Source organism: Ovis canadensis, chromosome 4 (genome assembly GCF_042477335.2).
Source record: "Ovis canadensis isolate MfBH-ARS-UI-01 breed Bighorn chromosome 4, ARS-UI_OviCan_v2, whole genome shotgun sequence".
NCBI lineage: Eukaryota > Metazoa > Chordata > Mammalia > Artiodactyla > Bovidae > Ovis > Ovis canadensis.
Window position 1 is genome coordinate 113,902,707 of NC_091248.1, and position 26,814 is coordinate 113,929,520.

The 26,814-nt window shown below is 46.0% G+C and overlaps 1 protein-coding gene and 1 pseudogene across 2 annotated transcripts in view; one reads left to right on the forward strand and one right to left on the reverse strand.

Moving 5' to 3' along the window:
• LOC138439523 (solute carrier family 23 member 1-like) overlaps positions 1 to 26,814 on the reverse strand; it is a 65,170-nt gene that overhangs the window by 5,760 nt on the left and 32,596 nt on the right. The window contains exons 5-11 of one of the 2 annotated variants that reach the window (XM_069588456.1): positions 14,374 to 14,555; positions 12,574 to 12,694; positions 11,231 to 11,387; positions 10,308 to 10,561; positions 2,080 to 2,244; positions 1,591 to 1,699; positions 250 to 345 (exon numbers count right to left, since the gene is read on the reverse strand). In XM_069588456.1, the coding sequence (XP_069444557.1) occupies positions 250 to 345; positions 1,591 to 1,699; positions 2,080 to 2,244; positions 10,308 to 10,561; positions 11,231 to 11,387; positions 12,574 to 12,694; positions 14,374 to 14,555 (1,084 nt within the window). The remainder of the gene's footprint in view (positions 1 to 249; positions 346 to 1,590; positions 1,700 to 2,079; positions 2,245 to 10,307; positions 10,562 to 11,230; positions 11,388 to 12,573; positions 12,695 to 14,373; positions 14,556 to 26,814) is intronic. The other variant, XM_069588457.1, reaches the window with a different exon arrangement.
• LOC138439742 (small ribosomal subunit protein uS19 pseudogene) lies at positions 5,610 to 6,105 on the forward strand (annotated as a pseudogene).

Genomic DNA, 26,814 nt, shown 5'->3' on the forward strand with positions numbered 1-26,814 from the left:
GCTGAACTGTGCTCACCCACCCACCCCCAAAATCATATGTTGAAGCCCTAACCCCCCTCCTCACATTCCTCAGAATGTGATTACATTTGTAGACAGGGACTTTAAATCACCCCACCCAGACCCTGGACCCGCTCAGGGTATGCTGTAGCCAGCCTCACATGGGAACTGGGGCTAGGGAAGCAACGTGGGTGGCCCTAATGCTAACCATCTACCCAAACTGCCAGCTTACAGGGCAAAGATGAGCCCTACCAGGGATGGTGTTGTCCAACAGAAATCCCAGAAATCCACCAACAAACATGCCTGTGGTCAGCAGCACCTGGATGACTTGGTCCAGCTGAGTAATCCCTAGAGTGGAGACAAAAGTGACAGGGAAAAAATGGGCATAGGATCTTGACAGACTTTTCCAAAGAAGATGTCTAGATGACCGATGAGTACATGAAAGGTGTTCAACATCACTGATATCAGGGAAATGCAAATCAAAATCACAGTGAGATATTCATCTCACACCTATGAGGATGGCTTTTACCAAAAAGAACTAAGAAGTGTTGGCAAGAATGTGGAAAAATAGAAACCCTTATGCATCATTGATGGGACTGTAAATTAGTGCAGCCATATGGAATAGAGCCATATGGATGTTCCTCAAAAAATTAAAAATAGAACTACCATTCAGTTCAGTTCAGTCGCTCAGTCGTGTCCGACTCTTTGTGACCCCATGAATTGCAGCATGCCAGGCCTCCCTGTCCATCCGTATGACCCAGCAATTCCACTTCTGAGTATTTATTCAAAGAAAATGAAAACACCAACTCAAAAAGACAGATACACAACCACATTCACAGTAGCATTATTTACAACAGCCAAGATATCGAAACAACCTGTGTTCATCGGTGGATGAGCTACTAAAGAAAATGTGTATGTTTACAATGGATATTATCCAGCCATAAGGAAAAGAATGAAATGTCGCTGTTTACACAACATGGATAGACCTTGAGGGCATTGTGCTGTGAAATAAATCAGAGAGAGAAAAACAAATATGTATGATCTCATTATATGTAGACTCTTAAAAAAAAAAAACTCATAGAAAAAGAGATCAGATTTGCAGTTACCAGAAGTGGGAAGTGGGAGAAGAAGGAGGCGCTGGAGGAGGGTGATCAAAAGGTACACACTTCCAGTTATGAGATAAGTATGAGCAGAGTAATGTACAACATGAGAACTAGAGTTAATGCTGCTGTACGTTAACCATACAGTTCTTAACAGAATAAACCCTAAGAGTTCTCACTACAAGGAGAATTTTTTTTTCTTTCCCCCCCCACTTCTCTTTATTGTATCCATATGAGATGACGGGTGTTAACTAGACTTATTTTGGTAATCATTTCACAATGGATGTACATCAAGACTTTATGCTGTATACCTGGAACTCATACAGTGATGTATGCCAGTTATATCTCAACAAAACTGGAAATAAGTAACGGCGATGTAATGTACAACATGGTGACTATAGTTAATTTAAAAGAAGTGACAGGAATTCCAGGGACCCAAGGGCCCCACCGGCTCTGCTCCTGGAATGGTCACAGTCTAGAGATGGAGAATCACCTGTGTGGAGCCTCTCTGGATTCTTGTTCACCCAGTTGGGAATGGCAAGCCCACAGAAGATGGAGAAGCCAAAGATGAAGAGGTTTCTGGATGAGTTCAAGTCCACGTACTGCAAAAGAGGGGCCCGGAACCATCAGCACCTATACTGAACACCAAGCACCCCTCCAAAGTACCCCCTGTTCACCCATCACTGGAGGGTGGAGGGGGAAATTGGATTCAGAGGGCACAGGCTCTCAGTCAAGTCCCAACTCCCCCTTGACCCTGGGAGCTGAGTGGTTTGCATAATCCAATCCAAACGGATGCAACTGTTTTTTTCAGAAGTTTGGATGTTCCTGGTTACTTCTTCCCTCCATTTGGCGCCAGTGCATTTGCTGAGACTGGAGGATTCCCTTCTCCTCCCTGTCCCCAGCCTGTTCCATTCATCTCCATCCCATGGGCTCCTCTCAGGAGATGCAATGCTGCTGCTTTTCCAAGGGTGCCTTTCCTCACCTGGAGATTGGAAATCCCCACGGCAGTGATGACCCCGAACATCACCAGGAACATGCCTCCGATCACGGGTGTCGGGATGGTGGCAAATGCAGCCCCAATCTTCCCAAATATGCCCATCAGGAGCAGCACACAGCCCGCAACGACAATCACTATCCTGCTTCCTACCTGCAGCACTCAGGAAGAAGGGATACAGATGGTGGCTGAGCTCCAGCCAGGCCACATGCCCTGGAGACCTCTGCACTCTTCCTGGGGAATCACAAACAACAGCTCCAGGGGACCTGCAGGAGGACCCCCCCTCTACTTCTCATGGGGCTAGGGAAAGGATGAGGGTGTGACCTTGGATCCCGGCCTCTGCCCTCTCCTCTCCTCTCTGCTGCTCTCATACCTATCTTCAAGACCAGACTCCAGTGCTCCTTCTCTCGGCAGATTTTTGTGAAGAAGTGGCAAGAAGTCTCTTTTGGGAAGGAGTGGCCCAATGGTTAAGAATGGGGTTTGAGAGCCAGTTCCAACTCTGCCTTTAACTATCTGTGCGGCTTTATGCATGTCATCTAACCTCTGCAAATATCAGCCTTCAAATTTATCAGGTGGAATTAATGATACTTACTTCACAAGCTTATTATAGGAGGCCAGCATTACCCTGGCAATACCAAAGCCAGATAAGGACGCTACAAGCAAAGAAAGTACAGGTGACCCTTGAACAATGATTTGGAACTGTGTAGCTTCCTTTACATGCAGATATTTTCCAGCAGTAAACGCCGCAGCACTAAACAATCCGCGGTAGGCTGACTGTGAATGTGGAACCACAGATATGATGGAACCACGGATATGCAGGGACCACATGTACCAAGACCCGACTGTAACTGATGCAAGGGTTTCTGGCTGCGAGGAAGGTTGGTGCACCTAATCCCACCCCATTTCCCATATTGTTCTAGGGTCAACTGTACAGACCAATATCCTTGATGAATATAGATATAAAAACTATCAACAAAATATTAGCAAACCAAATTTAACAGCACATTAAACGGATCATACACCACGATCAAGTGGGATTTATCTCTGGGATGCAAGGATGTCTTGACATATGCAAATCAGTAAATGTGATACACCACATTAATAGAAGATAAAAATATATGATCATCTCAATAGATGCAGAAAAAGCACTGGACAAAATTGAACATCCTTTCTTGATTAAAAAAAAACCTTTCAACCAATCAAATATAGAAAGAATGTACCTAAAGGCATATATAAAAAGCCCACAACTAACATCATACTCAATGCTGAAAGGTGGAAACTTTTCTTCTAAGATTAGATCAGAAACAAGACCAGGGTGCCAACTCTCACCACTCCTATTCAACATATTACTGGAAGTCCACAGCCATAGGAACCAGGTAACATAAAGAAATAAAAGGCAAAAAAAAAAAAAGAAAAAGAAATAAAAGGCATCCAAATAAAAAAGGTAGGAGTAAAATTATCTCTATTTGCAGATGATATGATCTCATATGTAGAAAATCCTAAGACTCCACTAAGAAATTGTTAGAAACAGTGAATTCAGTAAAGTTACAGGATAGAAAATCAACATACAGAAATGTCACATTTTTCTACACTAATAATAAAACATATGAAAAAGAAATAAAACATACCCATTCATAATAGCATCAAAAACAATAAAATATTTAAAGATAAATTTAAATAAGACGGTGGAAACTATAAGACTTTGATGAAAGAAATTGAAGACACAAATAAATGCAAAGGTATATTACGTCATGACTTGAAGAATTAGTATTGCTAACTGTCCATATAACTGAAGCCATCTACAGATTCAATGCAATCCCTATCAAATTTTCAACAGCATTTTCACAGGAATAGAAAAAAAAAATCCTAAATGCTTATATATAATAGTATAGTGTCAGTTGTTCAGTTGTGTCCACTCTCTGTAACCCCGTGGACTGTAGCCCACCAGGACCCTCTGCCCATTGGATTCTCCAGGCAAGACTATGAGTGGGTAGCCTTCCCAACCCAAGGATCAAACCCAGATCTCCTGCATTGCAGAGGGATTCTTTACCATCTGAACCACCAGGGAAGCCCCCTAAAATGCTTATGTAAGCACAAAAGATGCCAAATAGATACAGCAATCCTGAAAAAGAAAAATAAAGCTGGAGGCATCTCAATTCCTGATTTCAAACTATATTACAAAACTATAGTAATCAAAAGAGTATGGTGCTAGCATAAAAATAAACACGTACACCAAGGAAACAGAATTGAGAGCCCACAAATAAGTCCATGCATATATGGGCAATGTTTGACAGGGCTTCCCAGGGTGCAAGTGTCATCCCTGGTCATGGAAGGAAGATCCCACATGCCATGTGGCCCAGCCAAAATGTAAAAAACAAAACAAAGAAACAAACAAAAACATTAAAATGATACTCCAGGGTAGTTTGTTTGATAGGAATAAAAAGCTCTGGAGATCTGTTGCACAGCATTGTGGATACACTTAATAGTACTGAAGGGCACACTTCAAAAATATTAAGATTGTAGATTTTGTTATTCTTTTACCACAATGTTTAAAAATTTTAAGATACTCCAGTGTCAACAACTTGAAGTCTGTTAGTGCAGTGATAAAGTAGCAGATTTTACCTTTGCTAATTTTTCTTTCCAGCTTAAGAGCACATTGGCCACTGACTGCCACCTGGTGGCTGGTGAAGGTTGACACGCTCAGCGAGGACCAGCAGTGGCACAGCCAGGGCACCAGTCACGTCCTCGGGCCACATGGAGTGGCTGAAGGGCGTGCCCCTGCTATTCAGGGCCTAACAAAGCATGGCCCACTGGAGAAGGGAATGGCAAACCACTTCAGTATTCTTGCCTTGAGAAGCCCATGAGCACAATTTATTTACCTGACTTCATAAAAAAACATCTGATAAGAATTTACCACATCAGCAGGCCTCCCTCGCGTGCCCGCTGCATCTCTTAAAATTATCCTATATTAATAAATCTACTTCTTGCCTATCAAAAAAAAAAATTTACCACATCAAAGGAAACTTCTGTTTTGTTTACAACCCTAACAATGAACTGTGGGAACTAAGCATGAATCTAAGCACAATAAATCAACTTGTCAGGTTCAACCAACGCCCTTTGGATATACTGATGATCTCATAAATGGCAGGTCCTCCCAAATCCTACCACCACAGAATTTACCATGCAGCCCTGGGCCTCTTTTGGTCTCAGGACTGACATCTGGGCTGGAAGCCAGGACAGCCTAGAGAAGAGAGGGGAAGTCTCTGACCAACCTACTTCCTCCCCCGCCACCACTTGTCCCCCACTTCCCACCCCGCCAACTAGGAGAGAACCAAGAACCAGTGAAAGGCAAAGGAGAAAAGGAAAGATATACCCATCTGAATGCAGAGTTCCAAAGAACAGCAAGGAGAGATAAGAAAGTGAACAATGCAAACAAATACAGGAAAGCCAAAGAATGGGAAAGACTAGAGATCTCTTCAAGAAAATTAGAGAGAGAAGGAAAGATCCTTTCTCAGGAACCGGCAAGATGGCGGAAGCAGAACAAAAGAAGAAACGGACTTTCCGCAAGTTCACCTACCGCGGCGTAGACCTCGACCAGCTGCTGGACGTGTCCTAGGAGCAACTGATGCAGCTATACAGTGCGCGCCAGCGACCGCGGCTGAACCGCGGCCTGCGGAGGAAGCGGCACTCGTTGCTGAAGCGGCTGCGCAAGGCCAAGAAAGATGCGCCGCCCATGGAGAAGCCCGAGGTGGTGAAGACGCACCTGCGCAACATGATCATTCTGCCCGAGATGGTGGGCAGCATGGTTGGCGTCTACAACGGCAAGACCTTCAACCAGGTGGAAATCAAGCCTGAGATGATTGGCCACTACCTAGGCGAGTTCTCCATCACCTACAAGCCCGTGAAGCACGGCCGGCCCGGTATCGGGGCCACCCATTCCTCCCGCTTCATCCCCCTCAAGTAACCTGCTGGCCAATAAAAGCAGAGATTTCTCTAAAAAAAAAAAAGAAAAAAAGAAAATTAGAGATACTAAGGGAACATTTCATGCAAAGATGGGCAAAATAAAGGACAGTATGGATCTAACAGACACAGAAGATATTAAGAAGAGGTGGAGAAAATACACAGATCTATACAAAAAAGAACTTAATGGCCCCGAAACCACAATGCTGTGATCACTCATCTAGAGCCAGACATCTTGCAGTGTGAAGTCAAGTGGGCCTTAGGAAGCATCACTACGAACAAAGCTAGTGGAGGTGAAGAAATTTCAGTTGAGCTGTTTCAAATCCTAAAAGATGATGCTGTGAAAGTACTGCACTCAATATGCCAGTATTTTGAAAACTCAGCAGTGGCCACAGGACTGAAAAAGGTCAGTTTTCATTCCAATCCCAAAGAAGGGCAATGCCAAAGAATGTTCAAACTACTGCACAATTGCACTCATCTCACATGCGAGCAAAGTAATGCTCAAAATTCTCTAAGCCAGGTTTCAACAACAGTACATGAACCGTGAACTTCCAGATACACAAGCTGGATTTAGAAAAGACAGAGGAACCAGAAATCAAATTGCCAATATCCACTGGATCACAGAAAAAGCAAGAAAAATCCAGAAAAACATTTACTTCTGCTTCACTGACTATGCTAAAGCCTTTGTCTGTGTGTATCACAACAAACTGGAAAATTCTTAAGGAGACAGAAATAACAGACCACCTTACCTTCCTCCTGAGAAACCTGTATGCAGGTCAAAAAGCAGCAGTTAGAACCAGACATGGAAAAACGGACTAGTTCCAAATCGGGAAAGGAGTACATCAAGGCTGTATATTGTCACTCTGCTTATTTAACTTATATACAGAATACATCATGCACCATGCCAACCTGTACGGAGCAGAAGCTGGAATCAAGATTGCCAGGAGAAATATCAATAACCTCAGATACGCAGATGACACCACCCTTATAGCAGAAAGGAAAGAACTAAAAAGCCTCTTGATGAAAGTGAAAGAGGAGAGTGAAAAAGTTGGCTTAAAACTCAACATTCAGAAAACTAAGATCATGGCATCCGGTCCCACCACTTTATGGCAAATAGATGGGAAAACAATGGAAACAGTGACAGATTTTATTTTCTTGGGCTCCAAAATCACTGCAGATGGTGACTGCAGCCATGAAATTAAAAGATGCTTGCTCCTTGGAAGAAAATCTATGACCAACCTAGACAGCATATTAAAAAGCAGATACATTACTTCACCAAAAAGGTCTGTCTAGTCAAAGCTATGGTTTTTCCAGTAGTCATGTATGGATGTGAGAGTTGGACTATAAAGAAAGTTGATTGCCAAAGAATTGATGCTTTTGAAGTGTGGTGTTGGAGAAGACTCTTGAGAGTCCCTTGGACTACAGGAGATCCAAACAGTCAATCTTAAAAGAAATCAGTCCTGAATCTTCTCTGGAAGGACTGAAGCTGAAACTGAAACTGCAATACTTTGGCCACCTGATAGGAAGAACCGACTCACTGGAAAAGATTCCATTGTTGGGAAAGATTGAAGGCGGGAGGAGAAGGGGATGACAGAGGATGAGATGGGTGGATGACATCACAGACACGATGGACATGAGTTTGAGTAAACTCCTGGAGTTGGTGATGGACAGGGAAGCCTTGCGTGTTGCAGTCCATGGGGTCACAAAGATTTGGACATGACTGAACAACTGGACTGAACTGTAGTCCGTTGGGTCGCAATGGGTAGGATACAACTGAGCAACTGAACAACTGGATTTGCAGCCTGCTCATGTACCTTCACCCCACTCCAGTACTCTTGCCTGGCAAATCCCATGGATGGAGGAACCTGGTGGACTGCAGTCCATGGGATCATGAAGAGTCGGACACGACTGAGCAACTTCACTTTCACTTTTCACTTTCATGCATTGGAGAAGGAAATGGCAACCCACTCCAGTGTTTTTGCCTGGAGAATCCCAGGGACAGGGGAGCCTGGTGGGGAGCCTGGTGGGCTGCCGTCTATGGGGTCGCACAGAGTCGGACACGACTGAAGCGACTTAGCAGCAGCAGCAGCATGTACCTTTCTTCCCTGCTCCATCCTTCTACTCTCAGTTCAGTTCAGTTCAGTCGCTCAGTCGTGTCCGACTCTTTGCAACCCCATGAATCGCAGCACGCCAGGCCTCCCTGTCCATCACCAACTCCCAGAGTTCACCTAGACTCACGTCCATCGAGTCCGTGATGCCATCCAGCCATCTCATCCTCTGTCGTCCCCTTCTCCTCCTGCCCCCAATCCCTCCCAGCATCAGAGTCTTTTCCAATGAGTCAACTCTTCGCATGAGGTGGCCAAAGTACTGGAGTTTCAGCTTTAGTATTATTCCTTCCAAAGAAATCCCAGGGTTGATCTCCTTCAGAATGGACTGGTTGGATCTCCTTGCAGTCCAAGGGACTCTCAAGAGTCTTCTCCAACACCACAGTTCAAAAGCATCAATTCTTCGGTGCTCAGCCTTCTTCACAGTCCAACTCTCACATCCATACATGGCCACAGGAAAAACCATAGCCTTGACTAGAGGGACCTTAGTCGGCAAAGTAATGTCTCTGCTTTTGAATATGCTATTTAGGTTGGTCATAACTTTTCTTCCAAGGAGTAAGCGTCTTTTAATTTCATGGCTGCAATCACCATCTGCAGTGATTTTGGAGCCTAAAAAATAAAGTCTGACACTCTAAACAGCCTTAATTTAGAAATTATACATCAAAAAAATTTTGTTCCATTTATTGAGTATAATTTTCTGTTCTGCATGATATTTGCTTCCTTTAGCAGAAAAAATAGTTGCTGCCTTTTACTCATATAGCCCATTCCTGTTATATTTCTGTGTGGGTCAGTGGTCCTCACGTGGAAAAACATCCCTTTCACTTGCACTAAAGGTTTGGAAACTTTGGGAAAATACCCAAGCGTCCATGGTGTCAATTGCTCCAGGGGTGGGTGCTGGCTCTGCTGTTGCTCACACTTTTTAGCTCCCACTGTGGGCCCGAGGTCATGCAGATACAGAGGTGGATAGGTCTGAGGGAGTGATCAGAAAATGCAGAGAAGGGAAATGAGTAGCAGGCTCTGTATTCTCCAAAGCTGACTTCCCTTGTTCTGAGAAACACCAGCACCTCTGCACTGAAGCAGACAGGAAAGCAACATTGTAATAATAATCTTTTCTAAGCCTTCTTAGAAAGCACCGTCTTGAAGAATTCGTGCTGAACTTATGGGGCTTTCCTGTGGAAAATGGGAGCCCAGAAGAGATTTTTTTTTTTTTCAGAAGAGATTTTAAGTAGGGACTAATTTAATTGGGTTCTAGAAAGATCCTTGGGCAGCCACGTGGCAGCTAGATGAGAGATGGGCAAGGTCCTGGGAAGAGATAGTTAGGGATGCTACCATGTTCAGATGATTGATCAAGCTGTGGTCCTGCTTGGAGAAAAGAGGACAGGAGGGCCACAGGCACACTGAGAAAACAGAATCCACTGTGAGGGGTACACGACAGAGACGATAAGGATGCCCTGGGTGAATTCACTAGGACAAGGTAGACAAGGAGGAGAGGTAAGACAGGGGCGTGGACTGAACATCACAGAGGCCATGCTGAGTAAGAGGTACCCTTGGGACATGGAGGTAGGTACAGGTGACCGCAACCAAGAAGGCTGAGAACAGTACGCAGAATAATGGCTCCTCAGAGATGTCCACATCCTGATCCCAAAACTCACATGGCAAAGGGGACTGAAGGATTTTGCGATGGAGAGAGCATCCTGAATTACCCAGGTGGGCCCAATCTAATTACACATACCCACATAAGCAGATAGTCTTTCCCAGATGTAGTCAAAGGGAGACGTGATAAAGGAAGAAAGGTCAGAGAGATGCAATGTTGCTGGCTTTAAGATGGGGGAGAGGGGCCATAGCCAAGGATGTGGGGAGCCTCTAGATGATGGAAAAAGCAAGGCAATGGATTCTCCCCTGGAGCCTCCAGGCAGGAATGTGGCTCCGCTAATACCTTTACTGTAGTCCTGTGAGACCTGTGTTGGAGTTCTGATCTCCAGATTGGTAAGATAATAAATTTGGGTTATTGAAAGCCATTAAGGTTTTGGTAATTTGTTGCAGCAACAGTAAGAGACTATGACATGGATGACAGATCCAGGCACTTAGCCTGCACACCTACTACCCACCCCTGCCACACACATGCCCATGGACCACTGTCTGCAGCCTTACCTTGGTGATGCCCAGTGCGCCCACATTCTCGCTGTAGGAGGTGGTGCCATTCCCTGTCCCCCAGGCCCCTGCCAGCAGGCAGCCCAGGCCCTCGATGCCGATGCCTCGGTTGATGGCGTGCTTCGGAGGGGGTGGTGCCCCCACCAGGCGGGCACAGGCATAATAATCGCCTATTGACTCCACCATTGAGGAGATTACCCCTGCAATGATCCCAAAGACCCCAGCCAGGCTGATGGTGGGGAGGCCCCACTGACCTGAAAATGCAATGCAGAGGGAATATTAACCCAGAAGACAACAGGTTGCTGGACTCCAAATAATTTCTTTCTGAGAGGATTCCCCAGAAGGCTTTAAAAACTGGGCAACACGTCTTCCAGCCCCACAACTGTCCTGAGACTTTGTCTTGAACCCCTGCCTTACCCGTGCCTCCCTGAGGGTAGGTCAGATGCCCTGACCTTGAGGTCACAGTGCGCACAAAGAGCCAGCAACCCGATCTTTTCCCAGGAAGGCCCTGAAGCATTCCGAAGTCAAGATACTCAGGGAGGCCGTAGCTCCCTAGCCCATGAGGCCACCCCTGCCTATCACCACTGTGTGCTTATTCACACAACCTGAGCCAAGAACTGTAGGGAAAGGAGACCAGAAGAGGCCTAAGGGATGGCCTTGACCTCCAACCCAGAAATGTTCTCATTCAGTCCTGAGCCTCCCTTGTGTGGGACCCACCAAGTCCAGGAGGAGACCCAGATACTGGCTAGAGGTCGGGGTTCCTCTGTGCTTTTCCCCACCACAGGCTGTTGTCAGATCCCTTGGAGAAGATTCTGCCCCCCCACCGCCTGGCTCTATTCACCACCTGCTCTGGTGCCCTGAGCCCCATGGACAGACCTAGGAAGCATGTGTCCCAGGCAATAAGGGCCCCGTCTTCTCACTACCTGGGTAAGGGAAGCGAAACCACGGAGCCTGGCTCAGGACGTTGCCTTTGGTGTCAGTGCGGGCCAGGTACCCGTAGGCTGTGGGTGCTGAAGGGAGGGCTTCGGTGATTGTGAGCACAAAGCAGAGCAGCCACGAGATGCAGAGCCCCAGCAGTACCTGCGGGGGGAGGTGCCCTTCACACCTGGTCCCACTCCCTGCCCCTGTCCACACCTCCCAGCAGGGTTGGGCAAAAGAGAGAATTCAGGAAAGCTCTTCGAAGTGAGGAAGTGCTGGATTAGGAACCCTTCCGGTAACAGAAATCTGCGTGTCAGTGGATGAGTAACGCAGTGAAGGGACACAGGCAATAGACCAGAGGGAGACCTTATGCCAGGTAGAGGCAGAAATGTCTAGGAAAGTAGACAAGGCCTGGGTCAGAAGGACTGCAAGCTGACTCCCTTTCTACTGTTTGCTGGTCACATGACTTGCTTCAAACTCCTTGAGCCTCAGTTTGCTCATCTGTACAATGGAATTTCAGCCATTGCTCTGCAGAGCCTGAAGCAGGATTTCTTAAAGTGGGGTCCTCAGATGTATTTATTTATTTTTTATTATTATTATTTTTTTTACTTTACAATACTGTATTGGTTTTGCCATACATTGCCATGAATCCACCACAGGTGTATACAAGCTCCCAATCCTGAATCCCCCTCCCACCCTCAGATGTATTGATTTATAATCTCTGGTGGTAGAACTCCAGACATCTGTATTTTTAGCAATGTTCCCAAGTGAAAAAGGATCAATTAGATCATTATATGGAAGTATCTTTTTTATAATGCAGAATGTAGTTCATAGGTGAATCAAACCTGAAAACACCTTTATGGGGTTGGCAACTGCGCCTGCTTGACAGACTGGAACAAATTCAACAGAGAAGGCTCTGAAAAAGGAGGCACCATCTGAATCATCCAGGAACCAATGAGAAAGAACCAATGAGAAAAAACCTAAGCATCTTGGCCCTTCGTTTTGCACCCACAGTGGTGATCCTGGCTATCTCCCCCAGGGCCATGCTCTGAGGACATCCCGGGAAACACGAGGAAGCTGTCCCACACTGACCACCACTGTAGCAACCTGGGGCAAGCTCTCTGCTCCCGCAGGAGAGAAGCATTGGGGGAGGAGCTGTAGGGCACTAAGCCAATGCTCCCACCACCCAAGGGCAGGGTGGGGAGGAGCAGTTAGGGGAGGCTGAGGAGGAGAGGCCACTGCAGGTAGAGAGCATTTGACTTGAGGCCCATCTGGGTGAGCAAGAGGCTGCCCCTCACTCTCCAGGTGAGTCAGCTAGGAATGGCGGCGGGTGGGGAGTGCTTCTTACAGGGAAGACCTGAAACAGGTGGAACTTAGAGGTGTGACACTTCTTCTCTCGTCCATAAACGGGCACGGGCACTGCGATGTTTTTCAGGTACTGAGAAAACAGCACGATGAGGAAGATGGTCCTGAAACAGAAACAAACCACACCCAACCTGGCGAGCTGGGGCTCATCCAGAGCGAGGATCCAGGAAGCTGGGCCACCGTGTGCCTCTGGGTCTGGGGAGCGGGGGCTGTGCTAGGAAGGTCCTCATCTAGGCCCTGCTCTGCATCCTGCCAGCTGGGAACAGGTGGGCGGGCCCCTTTCAGAGGCTGCCGGTGGCTGAAGAGGAAGAGTGGGCAGAGGACTACTATCCCTTGGGACCTGAGAAATGAGCATGACAGCTGCATAGATCCAGACTGGAGCCGATGAGGCCAGGTTCAAAGCCCATCTTCTCTCCTAGGAGGTCCTGCAGGCCCTTGAGGTCAGAGTGAATGAACACATCCATCTGTTGTTGCCAAATTCCTCCTGCCCTCTGTTTAAATGTTAAGGGCCTCTTCCCCACCCAACTCCTAAGCCTTCCTGACACTCTTCCCCTGTCCTCTCCATCCCCCACAAGCTGGCTGTCACTGCCCCATTCCCTGAACAAGCTTGACACTCTGGGACCCTCATCACTGTCTCCTGGTATCACAGGTACTTGGACTCAAGTCTTAACCCTCTGCTAAACTACCAAACGCATGAGAGCTGGGCTATGTCTCTGTACCTTTCCCAGGAGCTGGAGGTGTACAAATATTTGCTCAGTGAAAACCTAGGAGTCAAGGGACAGGTAGCATCAGCCATCTGTGAACCCTGCACTAAGTATGTTTAGATACTGCCTGTGATGAACTCATTGTCTGTGAGGACTAATAACAAATAAATAGTAATAATACATTCTAAATAGCCATTTCATTGCTTATTAAGGTATTGTAACTAGAGAGCCTCTTGATGAGGGTGAAAGAGGAGGGTGAAAATGTCAGCTTAAAACTCAATATTAAAAAAATTAAGATCATGTCATCTGGTCCCATCGCTTCATGGCAAATAGAAGGGGGATATTTGGAAGCAGTGACAGAGTTCCTCTTCTTGGGCTCTAAAATCACTTCAGATGGTGACCACAGCCATGAAATTAGAAGACAATTGCTTCTTGGCAGGAGAGCTATGACAAAACTAGACAGTGGGTTAAAAAGCAAAGACATCATTTTGATGACAAAGGTCCATCTACTCAAAGCTATGGTCTTTCCAGTGTCATGTATGGGTGTGAGAGCTGGACAATAAAGAAGGCAGAGTGCTGAAGAATTGATGCTTTAGAACTGTGGTTTTGGAGAAGACTCTTGAGAGTCCCTTGGAAAGCAAGATCAAACCAGTCAATCTTAAAGGAAATCAACCTTGAATACTCTTTGGAAGGACTGATGCTGAAGCTGAAGCTCCAGTACTTTGGCCACCTGATGCGAACAGCTGACTCATTGGAAAAGACCCTGACACTGGGAAAGATTGAAGGCAGAAGGAGAAGAGGGTAACAGAGGATGACATGGTTGGATGGCATCATCTATTCAGTGGACATGACCTTGGGCAAACTCCAGGAGATGGTGAGATATACAGGGAAGCCTGGCATGTTGCAGTCCATGGGGTCACGAAGAGTCCGACACGACTTGGCCACTGAACAACAACAAATGTTAGTGAAAGTACTTGTAAACCACCTGAGCTTGCCAATATCCAGGACTCACTCTTTTAACTGGGTAATCTTCCTCCAGAGGGAACTCAAATGGCCTTCGCACCACAGAGGGTACTTACGTGGCAGCAATCCCCCAGTGGATCCCGGCGTCGTCACCCGCGGAATCGAAGAGAGGCAGGGCCACCAGGGAGATTGTGGGAGCAATGGTCAAGGGGCCGATGAAGCGCATGAGGAAGCCAATGAGGCCGGAGAAGCCCACCAGCATCTGGACACAGGAGGCAACCATGACGGCTCCCTGCAGCTGAAGAGGAAGAGTGGGGCTCATTGACTGAGAGCCCGCGGCGGGGCGGGGCCCGCGGCGGGGCGGGGCCCGCGGCGGGGCGGGGCCCGCGGCGGGGCGGGGCCCGCGGCGGGGCGGGGCCCGCGGCGGGGCGGGGCCCGCGGCGGGGCGGGGCCCGCGGCGGGGCGGGGCCCGCGGCGGGGCGGGGCCCGCGGCGGGGCGGGGCCCGCGGCGGGGCGGGGCCCGCGGCGGGGCGGGGCCCGCGGCGGGGCGGGGCCCGCGGCGGGGCGGGGCCCGCGGCGGGGCGGGGCCCGCGGCGGGGCGGGGCCCGCGGCGGGGCGGGGCCCGCGGCGGGGCGGGGCCCGCGGCGGGGCGGGGCCCGCGGCGGGGCGGGGCCCGCGGCGGGGCGGGGCCCGCGGCGGGGCGGGGCCCGCGGCGGGGCGGGGCCCGCGGCGGGGCGGGGCCCGCGGCGGGGCGGGGCCCGCGGCGGGGCGGGGCCCGCGGCGGGGCGGGGCCCGCGGCGGGGCGGGGCCCGCGGCGGGGCGGGGCCCGCGGCGGGGCGGGGCCCGCGGCGGGGCGGGGCCCGCGGCGGGGCGGGGCCTTAGCCCCAGCCCAGCCCACCGGGATCGGTGGTACCTTTAGAGGCAAGGCGGGGAGGGGGGGGGGGCGGGGAGGGGGGGGCGGGGAGGGGGGCGGGGAGGGGGGGGGAGGGGGGGGCGGGGAGGGGGGGGGGGGCGGGGGGTGGGCAAAGCTGGACCCTAAAGGAAACAACGGAAGGCGAGCTCTAACCTCACTCCTCTCTCCAGTCCTCTATTGCCAACTGTCTGTTGGACATTTTCACCTTATGTGAAGTTTTTCAGAAAGTAGACTTCAAGGTTATCATGGTGATAATGCTGATAACTTGTAATACTGGTGTTACCCAGTAGTGTATTGACCGTCTTGCTGCTTTACTTTTCTCTGGTTTCCTACTTTCTGTCTCAGAGGCTGGCAAAGGGGACAGAGTGAATTGTTGAGGTTCCGTGGGCTGTCAGGCTCAGTGAGAACTTTTCCAGACAAGATGGGAACAAATGAGCTTGCCCATGTTCTAATAAAACTCCATGGACAGGGCCTGAAATTTGTATTTTGTACAATTTGGACTTGTCATAAAATATTCTTCTTTTGATTTTTTTCAACCATTTAAAATATAAAACCATTTTTAGCTTGCGAGCTATTCCAAAAACAAACAGAAGACAGGCAACCGGCCAGATTTGGCTCATAGGCTGTAGTTTGCCAACCCCTGAGCTATAGGACTCATTGAGTTTATTTCTCTTTCTTTACTTTACTTATTTGGGTGTTATACTTTCTTTTTTGTCCCTTGCTTTGAAGTCTGATTTCCCAGAAAAGAAAGAAGTCTGATTCCTGCTTTCTTTTGATTAGTGTTAATATAGTATATTCCTCTCCATCTATTTACTTTTAATCTACATGTATCCTTATATTTAAAGTAGGTTTCTAGAGAAAGACAAATATAATATGATATCACTGATATATAGATCTTTTTTAAAAGGGTGCAAATGAACTTATTTACAAAATAGAAATAGAGCCACAGATGTAGCAGACAAACTTATGGTTATCAGGGGATAAGAGATCCCCTGACAGGGGAGGGGTAAATTAGAAGACTGAGGATGACATATACACACTACTATATATAATACCGATAACTGAAAAGACCTGCTGCATGGCATGGGAAACACGGCTCAGTACTCTGTAATGGTCTATACATAAGGAGTGGATATATGTATATGTATAACTGATTCACTTTGCTGTACATCTGAAACTAACACAACAGTGTAAATCAACTCTATTCCAATAAAATTTTTTAATAATCAAAGTAGGTTTCATCTGGACAGCATATGGTGGGGTCTCATTTTTTTATCCACTCTGACAATCTCTGGTCTTTCAATCAGTGCCTTTAGAGCAATGATGCTCAAAGTAATTATTGATCTAGTTGGATTAATATCCACCATATCCATTACTATTTTCTATTTGTTGCCCTTGGTCTTCATTTCTTTTTTTGTCTTCTACTCTTTTTCTGCCTTTGATGGTTTTAACTGATATTTTTATACGACCCTATTTTCTCTCCTTTCTTAGCATAACTAGTATCCTTTGTTTTCCCTTCAGTGGTTGCCCTAGAGTTTGCAATAAACATTTACAGTGAACTCAAGTCCACTTTCAAATAACACTATATGACTTCCTGAGTCGCGTGAATAACTTATAGTAACAAAAGAATCCTAATTTCTCCCACCTAGCCATTTTATCATTGCTGTCATTCATTTCACTTATAAATAAGCATACACACATATATAAAATTTTTTAAACTACCATAATACCAGAAGGTGAAGTTTAAATTGGTCTAATGTGTTGAAACCTGAGCTCGCCATCTCTTCCCTACCACCATTTTCTTATAATGACTATTCACCTGTCCTCTCTATCACTTCTTATCTCCCAGAAAGAAATGAAATGACTACTGATCCTGTATTTGCCTCACTTTCATTGGTGGCTGCTATTGTGATGTAGAGTTGGACTGCTAACCATCGGTGGTTTCAAGACTTGGGATGTGTGTAAATAAACATAACCCAGTGGAACATGGAAAAATCTACCTTGAATTCCAATAGGCTAGCTCAGTGAATTAAACCAATCCATTGATCAGTGAAAGGAAGTTGAAACTTGCAAAAACTTTCCCATGTTTACAGCACTGGTGAAAAACCCTGGACCAGCAGATGGAGCTAAAATACCACAGCTAAGACTCTGGGTTTGTGCTCACTCTCAGACACTTGGAAGTGATGTGGGAAAGAAATAGTGGAGGCTACTGTTCTGGATCTGGGCAAGAGGAACCCCTACCCTGGGCCCTGTGCTTTAGAGCAGGGGTTGGCAAACTTTTTCTGTAACTGATCAGATAGTAAACATTTCAGGTTTTGTGGGCCACATGTAGTTTCTGTCACATATTCTTTTTTTAATTTTAAACAATTTAAAAATGTAAAAACCAGAAGGCTCAGTACCAAAGAATTGATACTTTTGAATTGTGGTGCTGGAAAAGACTCTTGAGAGTCCCTTGGACTGCAAAGAGATCAAACCAGTCAATCCTAAAAGAAATAAATCCTGAATATTCATTGGAAGGGCTGATGCTGAAGCTGAAGCTCCAATCCTTTGGTCACCTGATGCAAAGAGCTGACTCACTGGAAAAGACCCTGATGATGGGAAAGATTGAGGGCAAGAGGAGAAGGGGACAACAGAGGATGAGATGGTTGGATGGCATCACCGACTCGATGGACATGAGTTTGAGCAAACTCTGGGTGATGGTGAAGGACAGGGAGGCCTGCATGCTGCAGTCCATGGGGTCACAGAGTCAGACACAACTGAGCAACTGAACAACAACAACAAAGGAAGACAGGAAAAAAATGAAATATTAAATTCCTCCTGTTTGTTTGGGCCTCCTCCCTCCCCAAAATGCAGTGTGCATCCACATTACACATTAACCAGAGCTCTTCAAAGATGGAAGGGCCAGATAAACTGTAAAGCAGTTTTTTTTTCTTTCTTCTGATGCTAACAATGTAACTTCTTTTATTTATTTATTTATCTTTTAATTGAAGGATTAGTGTTTTACAGAATTGTGTTGGTTTCTGCCAAACATCAACATAAATCAGCCATAGGTATACATATGTTCCCTCCCTCTTGAACCTCTCTCCCATCTTCTTCCCCATCCCACCCCTCTAGGTTGTAGCAATATAACTTCTTAAAAGAATAGTGTTCTTCCTCAGCTCTGTTGGGAGTCATGGTGACCTGCTGCTCCCTTCTATGTGCTTACCTGGACAATGTATACCTGGTGAACTTTACATGAAATATGAGTATGTCATTTTAACATATGATCTTTTTTCTCAAAAATATATATGACTATGAAGACTCTGATGAAGACTCTACACATGGACATCACCAGATGGTCAACACCGAAACCAGATTGATTATATTCTTTGCAGCAAAAGATGGAGAAGCTCTATACAGTCAACAAAAACAAGACTGGGAGCTGGCTGTGGCTCAGATCATGAACTCCTTATTACCAAACCCAGACTTAAATTGAAGAAAGTATGGAAAACCGCTAGACCATTCAGGTATGACCTAAATCAAATCCCTTATGATTATACAGTGGAAGTGAGAAATAGATTTAAGGGCCTAGATCTGATAGATAGAGTGCCTGATGAACTATGGAATGAGGTTCGTGACATTGTACAGGAGACAGGGATCAAGACCATCCCCATAGAAAAGAAATGCAAAAAAGCAAAATGGCTGTCTGGGGAGGCCTTGCAAATAGCTGTGAAGAGAAGAGAGGCGAAAAGCAAAGGAGAAAAGGAAAGATATAAGCATCTAAATGCAGAGTTCCAAAGAACAGCAAGAAGAGATAAGAAAGCCTTCTTCAGCGATCAATGCAAAGAAATAGAGGAAAACAACAGAATGGGAAAGACTAGAGATCTCTTCAAGAGAATTAGAGATACCAAGGGAACATTTCATGCAAAGATGGGCTCAGTAAAGGACAGAAATGGTCTGGACCTAACAGAACCAGAAGATATTAAGAAGAGGTGGCAAGAATACACGGAAGAACTGTACAAAACAGATCTTCATGACCAAGATAACCACGATGGTGTGATCACTCATCTAGAGCCAGACATCCTGGAATGTGAAGTCAAGCAGGCCTTAGAAAGCATCACTATGAACAAAGCTAGTGGAGGTGATGGTATTCCAGTGGAGCTATTTCAAATTCTGAAAGATGATGCTGTGAAAGTGCTGCACTCAATATGCCAGCAAATTTGGAAAACTCAGCAGTGGCCGCAGGACTGGAAAAAGTCAGTTTTCATTCCAGTCCCAAAGAAAGGCAATGCCAAACAATGCTCAAACTACTGCACAATTGCACTCATCTCACATGTTAGTAAAGTAATGCTCAAAATTCTCCAAGCCAGGCTTCAGCAATACGTGAATCGTGAACTCCCTGATGTTCACGCTGGTTTTAGAAAAGGCAGAGGAACCAGAGATCAAATTGCCAACATCTGCTGGATCATGGAAAAAGTAAGAGAGTTCCAGAAAAATATCTATTTCTGCTTTATTGACTATGCCAAAGCTTTTGACTGTGTGGATCACAATAAACTGTGGAAAATTCTGAAAGAGATAGGAATACCAGACCACCTGATCTGCCTCTTGAGAAATCTGTATGCAGGTCAGGAAGCAACTGTTAGAACTGGACATGGAACAACAAACTGGTTTCAAATAGGAAAAGGAGTATGTCAAGGCTGTATATTGTCACCCTACTTATTTAACTTATATGCAGAGTACATCATGAGAAACGCTGGACTGGAAGAAACACAAGCTGGAATCAAGATTGCCAGGAGAAGTATCAATAACCTCAGATATGCAGATGACACCACCCTTATGGCAGAAAGTGAAGAAGAACTAAAAAGCCTCTTGATGAAAGTGAAAGAGGAGAGTGAAAAAGTTGGCCTAAAGCTCAACATTCAGAAAACTAAGATCATGGCATCCGGTCCCATCACTTCATGGGAAATAGTGGAAACAGTGTTAGACTTTATTTTTGGGGACTCCAAAATCACTGCAGATAGTGACTGCGGCCATGAAATTAAAAGACGCTTACTCCTTGGCAGAAAAGTTATGACCAACCTAGACAGCATATTCAAAAACAGAGATATTACTTTGCTGACTAAGGTCCATCTAGTCAAGGCTATGGTTTTTCCTGTGGTCAGGTATGGATGTGAGAGTTGGACTGTGAAGAAGGCTGAGTGCTGAAGTATTGATGCTTTTGAACTGTGGTGTTGGAGAAGACTCTTGAGAGTCCCTTGGACTGCAAGGAGATCCAACCAGTCCATTCTGAAGGAGATCAACCCTGGGATTTCTTTGGAAGAAATGATGCTAAAGCTGAAACTCCAGTACTTTGGCCACCTCATGCAAAGAGTTGACTCATTGGAAAAGACTCTGATGCTGGGAGGGATTGGGGGCAGGAGGAAAAGGGGACAACTGAGGATGAGATGGCTGGATGGCATCACGGACTCAATGGACGTGAGTCTGAGTGAACTCTGGGAGTTAGTGATGGACAGGAAGGCCTGGAGTGCTGCGATTCATGGGGTCACAAAGAGTCGGACATGGCTGAGCGACTGAATTGAACTGAACTGAACTGATGCCTTTGACTTCTAACAGGTGAAACAGTTCCCAGAGCTTCCTGACAATCTGCTGCCTGGGTTATAATCCTCAGTTTGGCTCAAATAAATCCACCACCACCCCCCTTTTTTTTTCTTAACTTGATAGTTAATTAAAATTTCCGCTTCTTATTCTTTGCTTAGTTTTAATTTGCATTTACCAAAGCCAAGTATTGCCTCCCTGGGGGAGAGCAGAAACAAAACGAAACCTCAAACCACATGTGTTTTGTGACTCATGCTATTGATGATATAATACAAATAGGCTGCACTGAAGTAGAAATACATCATGCTTTGAAAAAAGTTCGACAAATGGTATTTGAAGGTTAGCCAATTGACCTGGCAAAAATCCAGGGCCCACCAGCTTAACAAGTGAAATCCTTAGATATGTCTTGGTCTAGATCTACATGGAAAAGTTTATTAAATATTAAAAACCCCTGCTAAATCTGAGTCCACCTGGAGAAAAGAAAGGAAGCACAAGGACTTGATAGATCACTGAAGTACATCCGCATCTGGCGTGCTCTTGGACTGCACATCAGAGCACAGACATGTGCAGAAAGGCTGTTTTTGAAAGGGAAGAACAGCAGAAAGTTCTGGCTGAAATTCACAAGTTATGGCTCAGACTGGTCTCAGACCAGCATCCCAACCAGCACAGCGCTCCTGAGATAAAAGAAGTATTGGTGGTTGAGTCCACGCTGAATGAGGGCTGACCCTGGCAGATGCCAGATGCTTCAGCTCTGAGTGGGGCATTTGGTGCAGAGGTGGCCCAAAGGAACTACTCAACCACTCTCCCCCTGAAAGGCCATTCCTAACTACTCTGCTACTCAGCACTGTTTGGAATTAGAGCACTACTGACTGGCACCAAATAACTCCAGGATCAGAAATCTCAATGATATCTTGAATGCTGTCAGAAAGACATTCAAATAAGGAAGGGGCATGCGTGCATGCTAAGTCTCATCAACATAACTTGCTGATTAAAAGGAAATAGTTACATTCAGGAGAAGAAAACACAGTTACACAAGGAGGAGTTCATAAGATCCATGAAAAAGTGACAGGCCCTGCCTTCCTTGGGTGGACACTACTTCACAAGATAATCTAACTCTAGCAACCAAGATTTGGATCTCACTATGCGGGTCTTTGAATTCAAAAAGCAAGTTGGAGTCTTGCTGAAGGTACTGCTCATCCACCTGAGAAAGACTGAGACTGAATGTAACATTTCAGTAGAAGGGCTTTGATGGAGGAAGGAAGGCAAGTCCACGTCCAGCGAATGAACAGTGCGTGTGATGTGCCAGTGGACACGAAATTACCCAGAATCATCCCTTTAGAATTTTAGGTTCTCAAGCTGTGGCCAATGGACTAGCAGTTTGGTCTGGCAAGTCGGTCAGAGAGGCTGTACTGAAATTTCACCTTTTATGGGACAGGACTTAATATTCAAATCTCAGATACTGGTGGTTCATATCAATGTCCCTGTGTCTTAAAAAAGAGGAGGGAAGTATGACTTTGAATGTAGTCACTAGGGTCCAGGAGATGACACCTCGGGTCACAAGCCATGCACACGTGGGCTCACAAACTGCACAATCTCCATCTCTATCTGACATTGTTTGTGTTTCCCAGGATGATCCAGATTGATGACAATGATTGATTGATTGATGACAGTGGTGGGCACAGGTGCCTCTGGTGGCAGAACATGAGGATAAATGGCCCATCACAGAGTTGGTAGGCTGCCTGAACTGGACAGTCCACAGAGTAGGGAAGGTTTTTAACACTCTTTAAAAACCTGGTGGTTCTGGAGAACTGTGGTGCTGGAGAAGACTCTTGAGAGTCCCTTGGACAGCAAGGAGATCAAACCAGTCAATAATGGAAATCAACCCTGAATATTCACTGGAAGCTGAAACTCTAATACTTTGGCCACCTGATGTGAAGAGCTGACTCATTGGAAAAGATCCTGATCCTGGGAAACAATTGAGGACAGGAGGAGAAGTGGGTGACAGAGGATGAGATGGTTGGGTGGCATCACCAACTCAGTGGACATGAGTTTGAGCAGGCTCCAAGAGACAGTGAAGGACAGGGAAGCCTGGCCTGCTGCAATCCATCGGGTTACAGAGTCAGACATGACTTACTGACTGAACGACAACAAGAAAAACCTGGTATGGACAGTGTTTCTGATTTGAACATTCCCTATCCTATCACTGAAGCCCCGGCCCAGGCTACAATATAGAGACTAGCAGCCCAGACTGAAATCACCATGAAGATCAGCTTATATATTAAACAGCTCAAGGATCACTTTTCACAGCATGAACATGACAGGAATGGACCAAGAAATACAATATCAATTGATCTTTCCATATTTCATGACACTGTACTCCAAAGCAGTAAAATTACTGCAAAATTAGAATATGTGCTTGAAGCAATAAAATGTGGGTGACAAAAGCAGGAAGGGCAGGCTTTGCAGGATAACACCGTGGAAGCTCAAGATCAAGCTGAAAATGGGGCACAAAAGTGAGTCGCCAGTGGAGCAGTTGGAGCAGAGGGTAAAGAAATCTTATTTTCCCAGGACTAGAGCTTTGGTTGTGTTCCTTAAGATGGAATACTAGAACCAATTTAACTTGACTTGCTGGTCTTCTGATGGTATTTATGGGCTGGATTGGAAAGTCTGGTGTTTTTCAGGGTGCATCCTACCCAATGGAAAGAATCCAGTGACAATATATTTATTAAATCATGTGAAAACACCTTGGGAAAGGACACACAAAGGAAGATTTAGCAATGTTATTTTTCCTGCCCACTATTAAAAGTTAGGGGAGAAAAACTCAAAACCCCCTCTAGGAGCAAGAAAATGGGTTGAGAAGGGCTCATCATGGAAAAAAAAAGATAGTGGAAGAAAGAATTGCAGTCACCGAATCTTCCATCAAATAATGCTACTTTTGCCCATTGTGTTTAAAATGGAAATAAGAAAATGATTTCTTAGTCATACTTCTAGATACATCTTCAATCTGGGATGAGGGGCGCTGGCATCATACTTGATTCTATGCAACTGAGCACATCTAATGAAGCTAGACCCAAAGCATACTGGGCTGTACTGAATGGACAACGAGGAATGAACACTGTGAAAGCAGCCAGCACCTACAGTGATGCTGGCACATTTTTGACGTGGTCTGTTGTCTGAACTTTAAGATTAAAAGGTCATAGACAGGTCATAGACTATGAGCTCACAGGTGATTTACATAATACTGCAGATGGTGACTGCAGCCATGAAATTAAAAGACGCTTACTCCTTGGAAGAAAAGTTATGACCAACCTAGATAGCATATTCAAAAGTAGAGACATTACTTCGCCGACTAAGGTCCCTCTAGTCAAGGCTATGGTTTTTCCAGTGGTCATGTATGGATGTGAGAGTTGGACTGTGAAGAAGGCTGAGCGCCAAAGAATTGATGCTTTTGAACTGTGGTGTTGGAGAAGACTCTTGAGAGTCCCTTGGACTGCAAGGAGATCCAACCAATCCATTCTGAAGGAGATCAGCCCTGGGATTTCTTTGGAAGGAATGATGCTAAAGCTGAAGCTCCAGTACTTTGGCCACCTCATGCGAAGAGTTGACTCATTGGAAAAGACTCTGATGCTGGGAGGGATTGGGGGCAGGAGGAAAAGGGGACGACTGAGGATGAGATGGCTGGATGGCATCACGGACTCAATGGATGTGAGTCTGGGTGAACTCCGGGAGTTGGTGATGGACAGGGAGGCCTGGCGTGCTGCGATTCATGGGGTTGCAAAGAGTCGGACACGACTGAGCAACTGAACTGAACTGAACTGATGAAATGAAAGTCACAGAGATAATGAGAAATAACAAAATCTATATTGGGATATTGAACTCTAGTCACCGGTTAAAGGGCTTCCTAGGTGGTGCAGTAGTAAAGAATCTGCCTGCCAATGAAGGAGATGCAAGAGACTCAGGTTTGATCTCTAGGTCAGGAAGATCTGCTGGTTTAGGAAATGGCAACATACTCCAGTATTCTCACCTGGAACATTTCATGCACCGAGGAGCCTGGCAGCTACAGTCCACGGGGTCACAAAGAATCATACATGACTGAGCATACACACACACACACACACACACCTGTTAAGGTGGCAAGCATAGGAGCAAAAAAGAGTCCAGGTATTCAAATAGACCTATAAGATGAGGACAATTACAGTTAACTCTGTATCATTCAATAGCATCATAAAAGAATGATACAAGTTTACCATAATGTACTCAGTAGAGTGGGTAACATGAAAAAGCTAGAAAATGTTGGTGAGATTGTGGAGTAACTGGAACTCACATATGATGCTGGCAGGAAGGTAAATTGGAACATCCATTTCAGAAATGTATTTGCTAGTGTTTACTAAAGTGGAACATATACACAATGTGATGGTGAATTTTATATGTCAACTTGACTAAAGGATGCCCAGACAGTTGATAAAACATTATTTCTGCAGTGTTTCCAGAAGAGATTAGTATTGGAATTGGTGAACTGAATGAAGCAGATGGCCCTACCCAAAATGAGTATCTCTCTCTGCTAAATCACTTCAGTCATGTCAGACTTTTTGTGACTCAATGGACAGTAGTCCGCCAGGCTCCTCTGTCCACGGGATTCTCCAGGCAAGAATATTGGAGCTGGTTTGTACTGGTTATATTCCAGGCAGGAATACTGCGTGCTCTTCTCCAGGGGATCTTCCTGACCCAGGGGTTGGAGCCATGTCTCCTCTGTCTCCTGCACTGGCAGTCGGGTTCTTTACCATTAGTGGCACCTGGGAAGCCCACCCAATGTGAATGAGTGCCATCCAATCCTTTGAGGGACTCAACAGAACCAAAAGGCAGAGGAAGAACATTTTTGCTTGCTGCTTGAGCTGGGACATCTGTCTTCTCCTGCCCCTCGACATCAGCACTCCTGTTTCTCAGGCCTTTGGAACCAGATCAGGACTTACATCATTGTCCCTCCACCCCCCCTCATTGGAGTGTTTTGTCAATTCTATTCCCTCTCATTGGTTGAACTTGGGTGAAGTGAAGTGAAGTCGCTCAGTCGTGTCCAACTCTTTGCGACCCGTGGGCTGTAGATCACCAAGCTCCTCCATCCCTGGGATTCTCCAGGCAAGAATACTGGAGTGGGTTGCCATTTCCTTCTCTAGGGGATCTTCCCGACCCAGGGATCAAACCCAGGTCTCCCACATTGCAGGGAGACACGTTAACCTCTGCGCCACCAGGGAAGCCCCTGAACTTGGGTAAGAATAGGAATCTTGTCAGGAATGTGTCTCCTCTATATTACCTCTTCCTTCATCTGTCACGTTCTGAGAATGTGACCCTTATTGCAGCCATGAGGCTACTGAACTTGGACTGGGTGGGATGCTGGATGGACCCTGGCTTCACTGAGGCTTGTCAGGTAGACTCCCAGGGATATCTACTAAGAGACTCTGCTCTAGGTCCGTAGCCCTGAGTTTTGGAATGCCTTTGGTCCAGTCCTAGTGAGCTTGGGGGAAGCACACTAAGACAACAAGTGAGGGCTGGAGTAATGCCTGAGCAGACTACCTTGTACTAGAAGGACTGGAAAGGGTCAGTTTTCATTCCAATCCCAAAGAAGGGCAATGCCAAAGAATGTTCAAACTACCCCCCAATTGCACTCATTTTACATGCTAGCAAGGTAATGCTCAAAATCCTTCAAGCCAGGCTTCAACAGTACGCGAACCATGAACTTCCATATGTTCAAGCTGGATTTAGAAAAGGCATAGGAACCAGAGATCATATTGTCAATATTAGATGGATCATAGAGAAAGCAAGAGAGTTCCAGAAAAACATCTACTTCTGCTTCATTGACTACACTAAAGCCTTTGACTGTGTGGATCACAACAAACTGTGGAAAATTCTTCATGGGATGGGAATACCAGACCACCTTACCTGCCTCCTGAGAAACCTGTATGCAAGTCAAGAAGCAACAGTTAGAACTGGACACAGAACAATGGACTGGTTCCAAATTGGGAAAGGAGTACGTCAAGGCTGTATTCTGTCACCCTGCTTATTTAACTTACATGCA